Here is a 17156-nt window from a genome sequence, read left to right as displayed (position 1 = left end):
TTACTGGCCAGGCAATCAGGCCTTCCAGACCCTCGCGGTCCCACCATTCAGGCACGTCTGCAGCAGCCACAGGCCTCCGGGTAATCAGTCCTGTTTCCCGGCAGCTCTGCTAATCAGAAACCCTCTGAGTGGCCCCTACGCACAGCTCTCAGCATGCCGGGCGGCCCCGCTCCCTTTCCGCTTTACGTCTCAAGGTAACACAGACTTTGAGCCTGCTGTTTTTCCATCATCGAGTGGAATTTTTTTCATTTTTCTCTGCTTGTGTTGATTCTTTCCCCCTGCTTTATCCTTTCAAGACTATCATAGAAAATATGGTATTCAACACGAATTCCCCAGAGGGCTTCTTGGCTGTGGTTTCAATATACATTATTCTGTATTTCGCTTCTTCTCCTTCTCTTCATCTTTTGACACCTCAGACTCTATCCTGCCAATTGCTATGACATCACTAAAACATCTGTGCTCCATCTCCATCTATATTTCTGACCTTCTCAGTGTCCATAAAGCCTGAACGAACTATCAACAGGGAACTGAATTATTTTCCCCATGTTCAAATAGTCCCTAATTTTATTATTACCAAACTATATTTGCAGAAACCTCACTTGCTGAATTTTTTGAAATTGGACCACCCCAATTTCAAATAATCTGGCTCCTCAGACCAGTGGTTCCAAGCTTTGGTTTGGAAAAATCCAGTCACAGCATGCAGCCAGAAGCCACTCAAGCGAACTTAAGTAATTATTGTATTGACATCTTTCCCCTTTGCTCACTTGGAAAGCCAACAGCACTAGAAAATACATATTGCAATTAGAAATTGCATCTTTGTTTTCTGTTAAACCAAAAGGAAACCTTCCTTACCGCATGGCACACTGGAGACCATGGCTCAGGCCCACTTGGGATTTGTAAGAACTTGTGCCCCAACCCACCAGTACCATCGCATGAGCTTACACACATGCACACACATGCATAACAGCTAGGCCACGTCCATCCTCCAAGTCATAGTCAGAGAAGCCACAGCGTTGACGGCATGAAGGGCATTAAGGAACGGTCGTCCCTCCACTCCCCTCAAGTCCCAGGCTTGAGTTTCCCACCACTCCTGGCAGGCCCTGCCCTCACACCATCCACTTACAAGAAGCAGCTGAGGCAACGGGTGATCTTTCTCAGCATCTTGGCAGCTTCCTACACATACCCAAACGGGAATATGACTGTTTTCTATGAAATTTCTCCATAAAGAGCGAGACTGAGCATGAAGAGTTATCAGTCTAGGAGCAGCCTTTTAAATGAGAAACTGGAGGGATTTTCTTTCAAGGATTACTTCTCGGGATGTTCAAGCTATAGTATTTCCTAAGATGGTGCATAAATGGTGCTGTTAAGATGGCTAAAGAATGAACCAGTAGATCAATGGGAAGCAGAAGCCAGCCTGAGGAAAGGGAGGGGGTGGATGTAAGAGCAGTATCTGACACCGATGATCTCAGACCACGTGCCACCTTCGTGCTCAGCTCAGCGCACACACTGTCTCACAGCCCTGACAGCCCCGAGATGGGCCCTCCTGCCAGACACACTGCCCAAAAGGAGGGCCTGAGGCTCTCACCAGCTAGGGAGCAGTGAGGCTAGAACTCCAATTCCACCTTGTCTGACTCCAAAGCTCCAGCTTTGAACCACTTTTTTCTTCTTTGTGGTCAGCACTGTCCAGGGGGAGAGGGTTACAAGGCCCCTGGATTCCAAACTCTCTTATCCAAACACCCTTTGCTTTGACACTGTATCCACCGACTAGTGTAATCTGACCTCCCCGGCATCAGGACTGCAGGGAGAGTGGTTTCTGCCGATGTGATGATGAAGAGGCAGTGCCCTGCCTGTCTCAGCCTCCTGAACATTCGGTTACTAGGAGTCAGTCCCCTCCAAACGGGAACCAGATCCTGGACTGCTCCGCCTACATGCAGCACTCCTTTGTATAAAACCTCCACCATGTCCAACCTCCAGCTTTTACTTTCATTTTCCGTAGACACCAGGCCTCAATTTCATGCTTTTGATAATGGGAAATGGCAACTGCAAGCTCTTGTTAACACTCTGAGGGCCTCACCCTTCATCACTGTAACTATACGCTCCTTTCCTCTCCTCTCCAGACAAATATGCTTTCTTTAAAACCACAGAACTCCCCATTATCAGTGATCCTCGAAACAGGTGTTCTACCAGTGACACTACATTATAGGCCTGTCCTGGTCCAATTTCTGGGCCCCACAAGAAGAAATGCCTAATATTTGAGGTAGTCCCTTGATCATAACGACAGGCTTCCTCGGTGGCTCAGTGGTAAAGGGTCCACCTGCCAATGCAGGAGATGCAGCAGGAGCTGCGGGCTCGATCCCTGGGTTGAGAACATCCCCTGGAGAAGGAAACAGCAACCCACTCCAGTACTCTTGCCTGGAGAATCCATGGACAGAGGAGTCTGGGGTCACAAAGAGTCAGACATGACTCAGTACACACACACGCACTTGATCCCTACGCTGACAAAATCCTTTATATATGTATATATATATACACACACACATACACATTGTTCTTACATATATAATGCATTCCACAGAGCATCTGTGTATAAAATACATTTTTGTCTATCTGTTTTATATAAAGAAAAAGGCTCTGCCAAGAACCGAGCTTTTACCATGTCCTGGGCAGATCGTGCCCAAAGTGTCCTGCGTACACTCTGTATATGCACACATGACCAGATTTCACAGGGAGGGTCTGTGAACCAAGGGGGCCAATATTAAGGTCACAGCCATTGATCGGGGCCTGATGTGAAGAGTCCTCACTGGGCGATCTGACGGGGACACTGGGAGATCTGACGGGGACACTGGGAGACGGAGCTAACAGTGATGGTGCTAAGGGCACAAGGGCCGTGAGGCCAGGCCCGGGCCAGGGTGAGCCATGAGCACGCTGCTGTTGTGAGGCAACAGAAAGGCACTGCTGTCTAAAGAGGGTCAAGAACCTGCTTGGAACAGAAGAGTCAGGACGAGAGGAGACACACACGGAAAAGCGTGCCAAAGAGCCCCAGTAAGAAAGAGTGAGGGGTGCCTGGGGCTAGGGAGGAGGGAGGGAAGAGCATCCAAAGCATCAGAGGAGGTTAGGGACGAGCACAGGACCGCCCGCAGAGCTGAGGGGGACCCACTCACTTCGCTCGCAGGGCCTGTGTATCTCACACACACACATCCTTTAGATAAAAAAGGAAACACGGGTGCCCTCTGGAACACACGCAATGTCCCAGATTCTCACCAAGGACAAACCTGCCCCACACGACGGCCCAGCCTCTCACCATCTCCATGAGAGGAGGAAAGACACTTTCCTACCAGGCACGGCTTTACAGCATGTTGTCTTCACAAGATTCATGTAGCTGATCGAACACCAAAGGAAAGAAGCGGCAGCGCTGTGATGGTCTGGCGTGATTTTCATTAGTGTGAGCAGAAGAATCAGAGGCCTGGCCGCTCCATCTTCCCAGGCGTGGCCTGGGGCCACCACCACTCACTGTCTCCAGTCACAGGTCTCCTGCCACTGCCACCTGGCCCAGTCCCGAGGCTCTCCAGTTTCACCTCAAGCCTAACCCCGACTGGGGATGAAATTCTTCCAGTTTAGGGACCTCCCTGGTGCTCCAGCGGCTAAGACTCTGATCCCATGGCAGAGAGTCTGGGTTTGATCCCCGGTCAGGGACGTAGACCCCACATAGCACAGCTAAAGCCCCCCGGCCCGCACGCCGCTGTGAAGGCTGAAGATGCCAAGTGCCGCAACGAAGACCTGGTGCAGCCAAATCATAAAGAAAAACTTAAACCCTCCAGTTTATAGGAAGTGTCCTTTTCCTGTAAAACAACCACATTTCTTTTCTGTGATGGCTGCTTACATGAGTCTTTTCGTCATTCTTGTGGAATCCCCTACTTTCACCGGGGAAGCTGGACATGGAAGGGAGTTACTAAAAAGTCAAGCCAAAAGTAAAATTAAAACACATTTCCCAGGCCCTGCAGAGTGTACAGAAATGGCTCCTTGCCTTAGTTGAGATCTGAGTGCCGTGGTGAAAATGTAGCACTTGGCATTGCCCCACAGCACGCATTATTTTGCAATTATACCCGCATGTCAAACATCTGTGTTGGCATTTAAAGCCTACAGAGTTGGTGAGTGTATAAAATGCTCATGTCCTCTTTCTGCAAAAGTTAAAGGGGACGGGAGGACAGGTCTGTTTAACCCAGCTTTTGATGTACCTAACCTGCCAGCAACAAGTCCCAGGACAGAGTCACACAGGTACTTACTATTTGTAACCCATGGCGACATCCACAAAATACTTCCTTCTCTGTCGGTAGACATTGTCTTTAAATCCCTTAAACAGAAGAGAGATGAAGTTATTTAACAGTTAGTTGCCAAAAAAGTTAGCTGCAGAAGACCTAAAAGAAAATTGCTGTGATGTTTATTGAGTGTCCAATTCAAATATAATTTTTTCCCTTGGATGACCACCTTGATGACACAGGCAGAAGCAAACTGCACTTACAGTAAAACCTCATTAAATTTGGGCTATCCTAATTTGGGACGCATGGGAATTCAGACTAAAGTTAACCTCTCTGTAAGTAAGCAGAATGGCTTAGTTAAGCAAATTGATATTGTGAACAATATCCTTTGGTTTTTAAGTATCATTTACATGTAACTGATCCTAATTACAAATTAATCTTATCTGTTCAATGGAACAGATCCCTTTAACATGGCTATTCAGTGAGTTAACCTAAATTTAATTGCTTTGTGAAAATAACCAGTAAATGTTCACGCATTAAAATTCTATCACTCAGAATAATCATCAAAATCCCAAATTAGGATGAATTAACGAGGTTTTGCTGTATGTTATGAGTATAGCCACATAATGCAAAATCGATTACAAGGGATCCAGACACAGGATAGCAAGCTAGCTCCATTTCCCTCTGAGTTCCTATAATTCTGACTAGTTTTCAGCCAAGTTCAAGATTTTACCCATCATCACGCACTTGGGAAATTAACCATCCTGTCTGTCATTCTATCAAGTGGAGCCCTTCTAAGAGGACTTCCTGGTTTACTCAAGAGTCTCTCCTCTTGTCAACAGACTTTCAATTTCCCTTTCTCTCGGTGCTTTCAGACAATCAGCTCTTTCCAGGGGTGTTTCTTCAAACAGCTGGAAGCCCAGATGGTAGGGTTTCACTTTAACTTCTTAGCTCTGCAACCCCTGGAACCCTGAAGGAAACCCACGAGAGGGCCGCTCTGGGAAAGGAGGTCAGGCAAGAAGACAGGCTGCCAGGACCGCGGCTCCGGGAGGAGAACCCGGACAGGCCCACAAAGGCCCGAGCCACCTCTGCTCAATCGGCATGCACTCAGACGGCATGCACACAGCTCACTGTGCTCTCTCTTCCGGCTGAAGGAGAACGGCCTTGAGGTCAGAAATCCTCAGAGGACTGAATGCCGAGCACAAACGAAGACTGTCCACTGCCAGGAGCCTCTCTCAGCAGTGACGAGAGGCCAGGGACAGGCGGACAGCGAGCGCCCTGAGGGCACCCAAAGGCCCAGCTGACGGGAACTGCGCCCACCCTCAAGGCGAGCACTCTTTTCTGCTGTGAATTGGGGGTTTTTAAACTGGAGTTCACAAGCAGGCTGACGGAGCCTTCAAATGTCTATATACAAAATTTGTGACTACAGTTACAAGATTTGTGACCACCTTTACAAATGGGTCTGCGACCGAAGAAAAAGGTCTTATGCCACAGAGGTAGAACTGGCCATGTGAGAAAGTGCGGATTTCAACACTCACTAGTCACACCCAGCAACCTGGGACTGTAAACCTGAAGAATGCCAAGCACCCTTAACACTCAAAGAGAAAGCAGGCAGCGACAAAAGGAAAAGAGTCACGTGAAAATCTGAGCATCTGTTCCCTGATTCTTGCCAAACCAGACACCGTGCTAACAGCATCGTAATCTGCTGGGCTTCCCAAAGAATCCTGACTATCTCCTTGGCAAGCACCTGCACCTTTTCCAGGCACACAAGAGAGTGATTTACTCATCATGGCTCGTCAGCCTAGCGTGGTGGTAATTACACAAGTGTTATGGGCGAACCAGAAATTTTAGCATTGAAACGTGCATGGACTGGCAAAATAGAACAGAGATGCTAGCTACACTAGTGATTACAGAGATACAGAATTCCTTGGCCATCCATTCTAAATTGATGCCAGGCATAAGGTTACCATATAAAATATAAGATACTCAGGCAATATTTGGGACATTCAGTTCAGTTCCAATGTTATTGTTTATATGAAATGAGAATGTAACTGGGCATCCTATACTTGTATTTGCTAAACCTGGCAACACAAGCACTTACAGAGTATCTGCTAGACTCGACCCTTCCTCTCTCAGCTTAAATCAAGGGGAACTGAAGACCCAACCAGCACCCAAAAGCACTCAGATGAATGTACACTGGCAAGCATAGCTATCCCAAATTGGTCAACCATGGCGGAACGCTGCAATCACTTGCCAAGGTTTAAATAACACTCCAAACCTGGACACATTCCCAGAGGTTTTGATGTAAGCACACTGAGATGAGATGCTGGCATTAGTATATTTCTATGAATTCCCAGAGATTATCTAAATGGAAAGCTAGGGCCAAGTATCACCAAGTTAGGACACAAGTTCTCAAAGTTTAGAGCTCACTGGACTCTCTGGTAAATCCATTTAAAAGCAGATTCCAGGGTCCATCCCTGGAAGTTCTGATTCAGTAGGCTTCAGATGAGCCCCAAGGTACTGCATGTTTAATGAGAGCCTTATGCAGGGGACCTTGAATCCCACTTTGAAAGACCCTTGCAGTCTAGATCCTTGCTATTCAAAGTGTGGTCCCTGGACCTCCAGTGTATGCCTCAACTGGGAGCTCCCTAGAAAGGCAGAATCTCAGGACCTCTACCTGCATTTTGAAAAGATCTACATGATTTGCATGTCCTTTAATATTTGCGATGGACTCACCTACATATTTAACCCTCTCTTGAGAACCTCAGCAGCATGACTCATATTCCAAGCCCCTTGTGAGCCATCTCAGCACATTTCGTCCTAACACAATAATCCCTGCCTTGGGACCGAACTTATCACCAGGCACAAAAATGCCTTAGAAACTTTTATCTATCTTCATCAAATAATAATTTTAAAAACACCAACTTACCAATGTTACATTTTGCATAATGAATATTTGGTGTGCTTATATAAAAGAAATACATGTGGTAAAAAATGATGAGTCGGGTAGGAGATTGCTAAATACTTGCAATTATTTCAAGTGGCTGCATAGAAAATAAGAGAAGGTATCATAAGATGGGTATAATTAGGAATGATGGAACAAAATTAAGCATAGAAAAATTTATGCTGGGTATTAGAATAAATTTTTTCACAGCAAGGTCAGTGGTTCCTGTGGTTATTCTGACCCCCTTTCTCCAGCTTGAGTAATTTCCAAACTAGACTAAGGAGAGCATTTGGAAATAAGAGGTTAGCAAAAAAATCCTTTACTGTCCAGGCATTGATCTGCATGATTTAATACAGCATTTCCTTTCCCAGAATTAAGCATTCACTCTTGCCAAAATGCTTTCCAGTTGTTTTATTAACTAGGCCTTTCAAATGCCCCTTTGAGCTCAATAAGCATTTTATGTCCACTTTTTATGTAAAGAATTTGAGTTGCAGAAGTAGAGGGACTTGCCCAAGGTCATCCTGCAAATTAACAGCTGGTGTCTGAGCCGTCCCGTTACTGCTAAGATCTTAAATCAGGCTTCTGTGCTAATTCTGATTCCTGTGAGGTGGAGAAGGGGAAGATAAACAAATGGATGATTATTGAAGACACTTTTGAGTATTTCCCTAAAGTTCAGGGGCCTTTCATGGGAAGTACTGTGAAATATTCTGAATGTTTAAGCTACACTGGCAAATGCAACAGAATGTGCCTGTGTTTTTTGAAGGTGTCAGTTTTTTGAATCATGGAATTGAATTAGGTTTGTTTGACCACTAAATGATATGCTATGAATTGGTTTGAATTTGTATTTTATGCCAAAAGACTGCTTTGACTGAATAGCTCGCTCTTGCTGAAGTTGCCCTGGTTTCCTTTAAAGCAGTGGTTCTCACACTTGAGTGTGGTCTTGGTGAAACAAGCTCCTGGGTGATACCAAGGCAGCGGGCCCCAGGACCACACTTAGAGAACCACTGCACAGTCTGTCAGATTTCTAGGCTTCCTCCATTTAAATAAAATGGATGTCTGAAAACCATTACCCTCAGTCCACAAAAGGCTCCTATCAGCATGACCAACCCGCTCGGGTCTCACCCTTTAATCCACCACTTTCAGACACGGGACGCTGGGGGAAAATTGTTTGTAACAAAGGAGTACATTGCTTGCTTCTCCCAGACCACTAACTGTACTTCATTCTGACCATAAAGAAGTTGCAGGCCTCCTGCGTTAAATAAAAACTGATGTAAAGGGGAAGAGAGGGAATAATGGGAAATGCTTACTACATATCATATTTCTTTAAAGGTGGTCATTTTTACAGCAGCAGAGCTGAGACGGCGGTAAATGGATTCAGGAAGGAAAGATGCATCTTCCATCATGGTCTGATTCTATCACCCTCTGCCTTTCCACTGAGACTGAAGGCCACCACACTGCTCTGCTCCTAACTACTTCCAGTCAAGGAAAATAACAAGGAGAATTTCACTGTCTCACTGAGTCCCATAACACCAAGTCCTCCCCACTTTCCCAAAGAGGTGATCAATTTCAGTTCCTCCTTTCTTCCAAGGGTCACCATCTATAAGTATATTTCAGGCTGTCTAATTCTACAGAAATATCCTCCAAGGTTTATACTCTCCTCCTCTTTTATCCAACCCTTTTAAAAATAAAAGCTAGGTGGAAATACCATCCTTCTAACCTGCTTCCAGCCAACACATACGTACAGAGAAGCTTTATCACTTAGGAGTCTCCTCTCAGTTACAGGAAATAAATAATAAATTGCTCTATGATAAAGCATCATGGCACAGAATATGGCACACCGCCAAATGCTGGAAGAGCACATGTGGGATGGATTTGACTGGGCACTTACTGGGTGGTCGGCATCCAGCTCCGAACCATACATGAGAACTCGGTGAGAGCACATGTCTAACTCCGAGATCTTCCGGGGGAACCAGGGCACGTCCTCCAACTCTGTTGGAAACACAGTGCAGGTTCAAAAATATTAGCTTTCCCCTTTGCAACACGTGTCACCTTGCAAAATCACCCAGCAAACGAAACTGGCCTTGCCTTCTTCCTCCGTCCAAATGTTCTCTGGTGGATTCAGCGTCACAATCGTGGTTTGAAATTTCAGTGACTGAATGAGCTCATTGAATTCCGTTTTGCCACACTCACAGTCCACAAAGATTTCAACTTCCGAACTTCGCCGCCGGGATTTCCGGGACTCAATATGAATCATGTTGACGTGTTTTTCCTGTGAAAGTATAAACAACATATCTAAATCACCTTCAGGGCACAATAAAAGAGATGCCATGGACTGTCCTTGTTCAACATGTAAGCAAAGGTGCCAAGTGCCCACGAAAAAGGAAAAGACAATTATCGCACTGTCTGATTGACTAAAACATGGAAATGTTTTCCAACCATTGTCTCTATGAATAAGAACAGTAACTGTGTGTAGATTTTCCTGTCTCTTTTTCAACAATGAGGGACATTATGGTATATAAAGGGCCCCATAAAATGTATAATAATGGTGAAGATTATAATTTCTTAGAGGAGTCCACATCCCGCTGGTGGCATACATGATTATTTGGGGGGAAAATTAGTTTATCATACTGTCATATATCATATTGTCAGATTTATTTTTTTAACATATTTTCCAAAAAACTTATAACTTAAACTCTTGATTTTATAGTAATAAAACATTTCTTTTTGAAATAAAACTTAAGATAATTGTAGAAGAAATAATTAATAGTATGAACAGCAGGCAAATAAGGCAGAAACGGGGAAGGTGATATGAAAATGACTGAAATTTGGGAAATATTGACCAAAGAGTGGCCCACATTTTAGGGGGGTCGGGTGGGGGAAGGATGCAAGAAAAGTAGCTAAGGAAGGATCTCTGTAGGCAAGAAAATAAAAGAAGACTCCCTAATGGAACCACTTAGAAACTATTCTCTTTCAGCAACCTCCAGGCTAACTAACTTCATCCAAGAATGTGTTGCTGCAACTATCATGATGGATTTCCTGAGTAAAATCTCCTTTCAATAAGCTGCTCAAAGCAGGGCCGCAGTTTCATACTTAAGTCTCAGGTTTAGTCTTTCATTGTCCTCAGATAACTGAAGACTAAGTTCTCTCCATCCTAACCACCCCCAGACAAACAAATCCCTCCCCACCAGTCCACTATCCTGATTATCAGCATAACTCCCAGTACAGTCCGGGAGGCCTCAGACCTTTCAGCACAGCAGCAGGAGAGGCAATTTCCAGGGCCAGACCAGGATGGAATCACAGCATCCTTCTCTGTATAAAGAAACTCATCCTGTGACCAGGCCGCTAACTGCTCTACTTATGTTTTAAATAAGTTTTGTGGTAATGCCATATTTTCTAAATATGGGAGGTAATAAAGGTAAGATTAACATTAGGTTCAAAGTTCAGGTGTCTTCACACAACTGGGTCACTGTGTAGACTTTGGTTGAAGCAGAGTGGATATTTTCAGACAAGAAAACTGGGGTCCAGATGGGTTAAGTTATGTAGCTAAGACCCCATCACCAGCTGATGGCCAAGTGAAAACTCAGAGCTGATGAGTCTGTCTCCAGGGGTTTTTCGCTGCACCCAGCTTGGATTGAATTTGCCTGCCTTAGGGCACTATATAGAGACAACACTGGATGATATCATTATGTGTAAAATATTTCCCCAAACTTCCATTACCACTGTTTATGGTACCTGATCCTTTCTTCAAGGTCAGAAGAGAACAAGGAAATATTTGCCAAATCAGGCTGCTAATTCCCCCTCTGTGGTCATCAAAGAGGCATCACAATAATGCCATGTCTGCACACTTTACAAAGCACTTACACTCCTGTTATTTCAGCACAACAACCTTATTAGGTAGGAATTATTACTGCTATTTTATAAATGAAGCTATTGAATCTAGGAAGCGGCTAGTGATTAGCTGAGCCAAGAGAACACAGGTCTGAAACCTCTGCCTGCAATTCAGTCTCTCCATGGCACCAGCAGCCCAGGGCATTAAACAGCACTCGGCCCCCCTGTTACAGCTCTAACCATGGCCCGTGCCCCCAAACAAAACCCACTGGTAAAAGAGGCATTTCCTGAAGGAGAGGGAAGCCATCAGGTGTACCCTGGCAAGAAGTCAAGAGTTCTTCTGGGTTTTTATAACCTTCCCCTCAACTACACTCTTTCTTGAGGTTTCAACCCGCCCATTTGGATGACTGTATTTCTATAAGAGAAAGCTAGCCCTAGCTCCCAGGCTTCCCAGGTGGCACTACTGGTAAAGAACCCGCCTGCCAATGCAGGAGATAAGAGAAGTTCAATCCCTCGGTTGGGAGGATTCCCCTGGAGGAGGGCACGGCAACCGACTCCGGTATTCTTGCCTGGAGAATCCCATGGACAGTGGAGCCTGGTGGGCTACAGTCCACAGGGTTGCAAAGAGTTGGGCACAACTGAGGCGACTTAGCACGCACACAGCCCTAGGTCCTATATAATGAGAATGACTCATCTTTGCAAAAGATAGGTTAGGTTCTTGAAACAATGAGGCTTAGGGGAATAACGAGTGCCTGTACTATCGTATCACATTTTATGCCATCAATGTGCTCTAGGACATATGCATGATTCAAATATGAACAAACTGAATCAGGCTGCAAGCTCTTGATATTTAAAGATACTTTCTTTGGCTTCTTGTGTTTGCATTTCCAGGTGTGAGGCTCTTGCTTTTAAATTACCGACTTCCTCACCTGACAACAGTATGCAGAATTACTAATCGGCTGACTCTGAGTTAATAAACAATGATTTCCATGAATGTTTATTTTATTGTTTGACAGACCAACCCCTCTTACAGAGTGTCACGAAGTTTGGTCTCTCTGAACCTTTCAACACATTATCTAGAAATGGATTCAGTGATATTTCATAACAGATGACAGGTCTGCAAACCAGCATACAGACACTTTTAAAGTTAGATGACGATGCCTGACACTCACCTGGAAGAGTTTCAGCGCTGTGACCAGTCCGCCAACATCATTTTTCAAGGAGAACACAACTGCCGTCTTGCTGCGCTCAGTAGCAGCATCACTTTTGCTGCTTCCCTTGTTGCCTTTTTTATCATCATTTTTGCCAGAGTTAGTTTTATTTAGCTTCAAGAAGGTAGAAACACACACGAAAGTATTAGTTTGGATTCCAGAGTTCTCTGTATCCAGATTCTTTTTCAGACTTTCCATTCATATGCTGGAACCCTTAGCAAGCATACAAACTCAAGAAGTTGCCAAGCCACTTATAACTATCATCATAAGTACCGGTCTAATTTACTCATGGACACTATTTTGCAATGCTTAAAGATATCATCCAATGGTTGAAATTAAAGGGAAATCATATTTGTTTCATTTTAATAGCAACAAAAATCAGACCATCATAAAGTCTCTTGTGTGAATTACTCCTTTCTAACAGATTTTACAGTGTGATCTGTTAGCCTAGTTGAATTATATCAAAGTTATATTACATTACTAAACATAAAATTAAGCTATATTAATTACTAAACATATTTTCACAATAATTTTTTCAATTAATCTAAAAACAAAATACTAATTTTTTTGTGAAATATGTCAGGACATGCACTGAAATTGATCACCTTCCATTCTGCAGTTAGATCCACATGGTCAATGTGAGTCTATCTGCAGAAGTTCAGCACATAGGAGTGTATTCAATGAAGGCCACCTGTGTCAGCAGACGATATCTGAAAAATGGCCATAAAAACTCGGCTACCTGAAAAAACTGAAAGAAAGATGAAGGAGGGGAGGGAGGGAGAGAGAGAGAAAGGAAGGCAGGAAGGAAGAGGAGGGTAAAAAGAAATCAAGAAACAAAGAGGCTAGCTCATCATTAGGAGCCGCGAGCAGAATCTGAGAAATCAAAAAACATTAGCAGTTCATTGGCCAACCAAGATACCATAATAATACAAAACTAGGTAATGACTACTAGTCCTATTGGCTAAAGACAAAAATGACAGAATCCAGAAACTTGGATCACATTGTCATAAAGCTGGAAACTTATTCAGCAGAACGCAAACCGGAGTGTACCTTTCCACGTTTTTATGCGCAGATGATGAACTGGGCAAACAGAACTTTCTCCCTGGCAGACAGCGATACAGTATAGTCATACCAATCTATTACTTGCTCATGAAACTGAGAAATGCACATTTGATATGGAACCCAGTGAACAGTTCTTTGTTATTCCTCTGATTTCTCTACTGGCTTTATTTTCACATGTTACTATTGCCTCACTCACTAGATTTATATATCACAGAAATAAATGTAATTTATGACTTGAGGAACAAAATAAGTTTATGCAGGCATTGGCATTTGACAGTATGTTCCATCATTAAAAGCTCAAATGTAGTGGTCTCAACATCTGCCAGAGATCTTACATATTTAAGTAGTATTTTCTATATGAAAGGGTTATTATACATTAACCATAACTCTGAGTTTTCCTTGTTTTCCTCCCAGAAGGTCACTATGCCTTCAGAATTCTTCATTGTAATATCTCATTCAAATATTTATTTCTAACATTTAAATGTTAGAAAACTTATTTATGTTTTAGACTCATTTTTGCAAATTGATTTAAACAGTTCTTCAAAACTTGCCCTGATTACTTTTCAACATTTTTAGGAGTAATAATATACTAGTACAATATAACCCTCTGGCACATAGTCAGAGCTACAATACTAAAACAGATTTTTCTATGATACACATTGAATTGTAATTGGTTGATTAACTCTGGTAGTATGGTAATGAAATATCATTTAATATTTTTAATAACTAGAAATCTGAATACATTTTCATTCACTGTCTTCTTTATTAAACCCTATGATTATTATCCCATATCAGGATCTAAATCCTGCAAAATGTTACTTTTTTATTGTTACTGCTTTTTTAATAAAACTGCCTTAAATACTGAAACAAGTGGTGTGTTGCTTTCATTACCCATCAATTAAACTGAAAAATAATGGAGTAATGAGGAACACAGCAAAACTTTTGAAAGGAATCTGATCTTTCTCTTATTCCAATAAACAGCACCTATAGACAAAAACAGAAAATATTACTTTGTGTTTAAAGACCAGGTTTTGTAGATGAAAGAGGGTACAGAAGACACAATAATCTTGCAGGAACCATAGAAATCCATTTAATTTTTTCTCCCTGTTCCAACTCATAATAAACGGTCCTTTCAAAAATTCTGCACACTTATTTTTGTTGTTGATATAAGACATTGTTTCATACAATTTCTCATTCTTAATGGTCGGGAACTTCTTTACTTTCAACTCAAACACTTCGAGGAAATAAAGTTTTGCCCCGTAGAGATCAGACACCTGCTTTACTTTATGGAGAGAGAAGGGAAGGTGGAGAGAGGCAGGAGGGAGGCCGGTTAGACAGATGACAGAGGAAGGGATTCAGGGTGTGTGTTTAGAGTAGGTGTCCCAGCGGCAAGGATGACTATCCCAAACCTGGAAAACACTCCTCGAGAAAGTGCCAGCTACTCAGTACTCACGGTTAAGCTGGCGAGCAGCTGATGCTCTTCGGGCACTGCTGAATCCAGGGAAAGCCCTCTCCTTGCCCAGTATTTACTGGAAAACATCATCATTGCTGGCTGCATGGGTCCCGATGTAATTTGCTTCCTCTGCACCAGGGGGGCTAGCAGCGCAGCAGCCGCGGTGAGGCGAGAGGGGCTGGCAGGCGGCGGACCTCTCGGGGCGCTGACCAGAACCCTGGTGCTGAAGAAAACGCGATGCGAATCTTCCCCTTCCAGGCCCCTTTATATGAGTGACTGGGGACTGATGAAAGGCTGATTAGAAAGAAACTCATTTCTGGCTGCCGATGGCCACAGTCAGATTACAAACCTGAAGCCTGGGGTTATCTGTGTTCCCCTGCTCTTTGTTTCATAGGTCGGGTAGCTGCTTGGGCGTGGGTGGTGAGGAACAATACATAATGGAGTGTTATTTGTAAGAGAAAACATCTCTCCCCTGACCTTAACTCTCATCTCTCAAACCTGCTACTGGCAAGTTAACCTCACCCTTAAGATAATGAGGAATTTAATGTTTTCCTAAAGAAGGAAAATAATTCGAGAAAGATCAGTATTGCAGAGTCCCTAAGCCATTTTACTTTATGTTAATAAATTTTTTCTGATCTGATGTGTTATGACCGTGAGTGGAGTTGTGTGTGTGACGGCGTTCATAAAATGCATGGCTTCCTGGTTGTGTGATACCACTATGCAGTAATGTTTGCTGCTGCTGCTGCTAAGTCGCTTCAGTCGTGTCCGACTCCGTGCGACCCCATAGACGGCAGCCCACCAGGCTCCCCCGTCCCTGGGATTCTCCAGGCAAGAACACTGGAGTGGGTTGCCATTTCCTTCTCCAAGTGATGTTTAGGCAACTGTAAAGGAAATGTGAGGCTGTGATTTAGCCACATATATGCACAGTTGAGACACTAACCCTAGAATCTTCCTCACTAAGTAGGAATGAAAAGGATATGAAAAGTCTATATAGTCATTACTTTGATGACTTCAAACTAGAACAAGTCCAACAATTTGAAATGCATAGATCAATTGATAACTATTCAAGCTTTAGTAAGTCATAAAACTACCAAGGAAAATATTAATAGCCTCCTGAAGGGTTGAAGGCTCTTGATTAAATGGACGTGTTTATGGAGAAACAGACATAAAGAATAGACTTATGGACATGGGGAGAGGGGAGGAGAGGGTGAGATGTATGGAAAGAATAGCATGGAAACTCACATTACCATATGTAAAATGGATAGCCAACGGGAATGTGCTGTATGGTTCAGGAAACTCAAACAGGGGCTCTGTATCAACCGAGAGGGGTGGGATGGGGCAGGAGAGGGGAGGGAGGGTATATGTGTATACCTACGGCTGATTCATGTTGAGGTTTGACAGAAAACAGCAAAATTCTGTAAAGCAATTATCCTTCAGTAAAAATAAATTATTTTTTTTTAAATGGACGTGATTGACTGCAAAACTAACCAAGGACTTGGCACTGCTTGTCTATATAGAAAACAAGATGAAAAATTTTCAAAACAGAAATGGATGAGCAAAATATAACTGGATTTTATTGATAATTGTTTCTAGAGTCTTGCTACCCTCAAGCAAAGCACAGACTAGCTGAAAGAAATATACATACAAATAAATAAGTGAAACAAAATACAATGAATTCTCTACAGAAGACAGTAAAAGCACAAGGGACAGAGTGCTCAGTGTTACCTTAGGGGAGTTAAGTGGGCCTTTCTAGAAGCTGAATAATTAAAAGTGAGTTTGTACTTATTAACTGGAATGGAATAGGAGATAGTGAGGAGGGGATTCCATGTACAGAGAACAATATAAGAAATATATCGACAAATGATGTTGCTCAACAAGAATGGAGTGTGGGTCCTGGCAAAGGCGTCCATGAAGGATAAGGCTGAAGGGGAAAATGGGATCCAAATCCTGATAAATCTTGAATGGCGTTCAGTGGGCTTTTCACTTTATCACCTTATCCTATAGGGGAAAGAGATCACTTGGAAGGGCATTAGACAAGGCAACAGTGTAACCATCTTGGCATTTCAGAAAAGTAGCAGCTTGGAGGAGGACCTCAAGACTAAAGGCATAAACCACTTAGGACATGACATAGTCCAACCAGGAGACGAAGCATGCAGTGAAAAGAACAAGAGATGTTAAGGAGTAAAATCCAGAGTACAACATGTCTACTTGGATGTGGGAGCAGATAAAAAGCTTCCAGAATAACTCTCAAATTTCTGACTGGGTGGACTGGGTAAGCTACTGTCTCATTCACTGAACTAGATCACACATAAATAATTGCAAGTTAAGAAAAAAAAACTCTTAAAAGTAAGATCTTATATATATCGCATGTGAATGACCAAGTGAAACTGTCCAATAAGCAT

General features: G+C 43.3%; 1 protein-coding gene across 1 annotated transcript in view; it reads right to left on the bottom strand.

The window, feature by feature from the left end:
- The window catches only part of TPH2 (tryptophan hydroxylase 2), a 108236-nt gene extending 92554 nt beyond the window's left edge, over window positions 1-15682 (bottom strand). The window contains exons 1-5 of the mRNA XM_055395169.2: window positions 14755-15682; window positions 12201-12353; window positions 9286-9469; window positions 9089-9189; window positions 4284-4351 (exon numbers count right to left, since the gene is read on the bottom strand). Of these exons, the coding sequence (XP_055251144.1) occupies window positions 4284-4351; window positions 9089-9189; window positions 9286-9469; window positions 12201-12353; window positions 14755-14859 (611 nt within the window). The 5' untranslated portion in view covers window positions 14860-15682. The remainder of the gene's footprint in view (window positions 1-4283; window positions 4352-9088; window positions 9190-9285; window positions 9470-12200; window positions 12354-14754) is intronic.
- Between the last annotated feature and the right edge of the window lie 1474 nt (window positions 15683-17156).

The sequence above is a fragment of the Moschus berezovskii genome, chromosome 6 (assembly GCF_049115385.1).
Source record: "Moschus berezovskii isolate FMDL1 chromosome 6, NW_MosBer_1.0, whole genome shotgun sequence".
Taxonomy (NCBI): Eukaryota; Metazoa; Chordata; class Mammalia; order Artiodactyla; family Moschidae; genus Moschus; species Moschus berezovskii.
The sequence above is the reverse complement of the archived record's forward strand: the minus strand, read 5'-3'. Positions and strand labels throughout refer to the sequence as shown.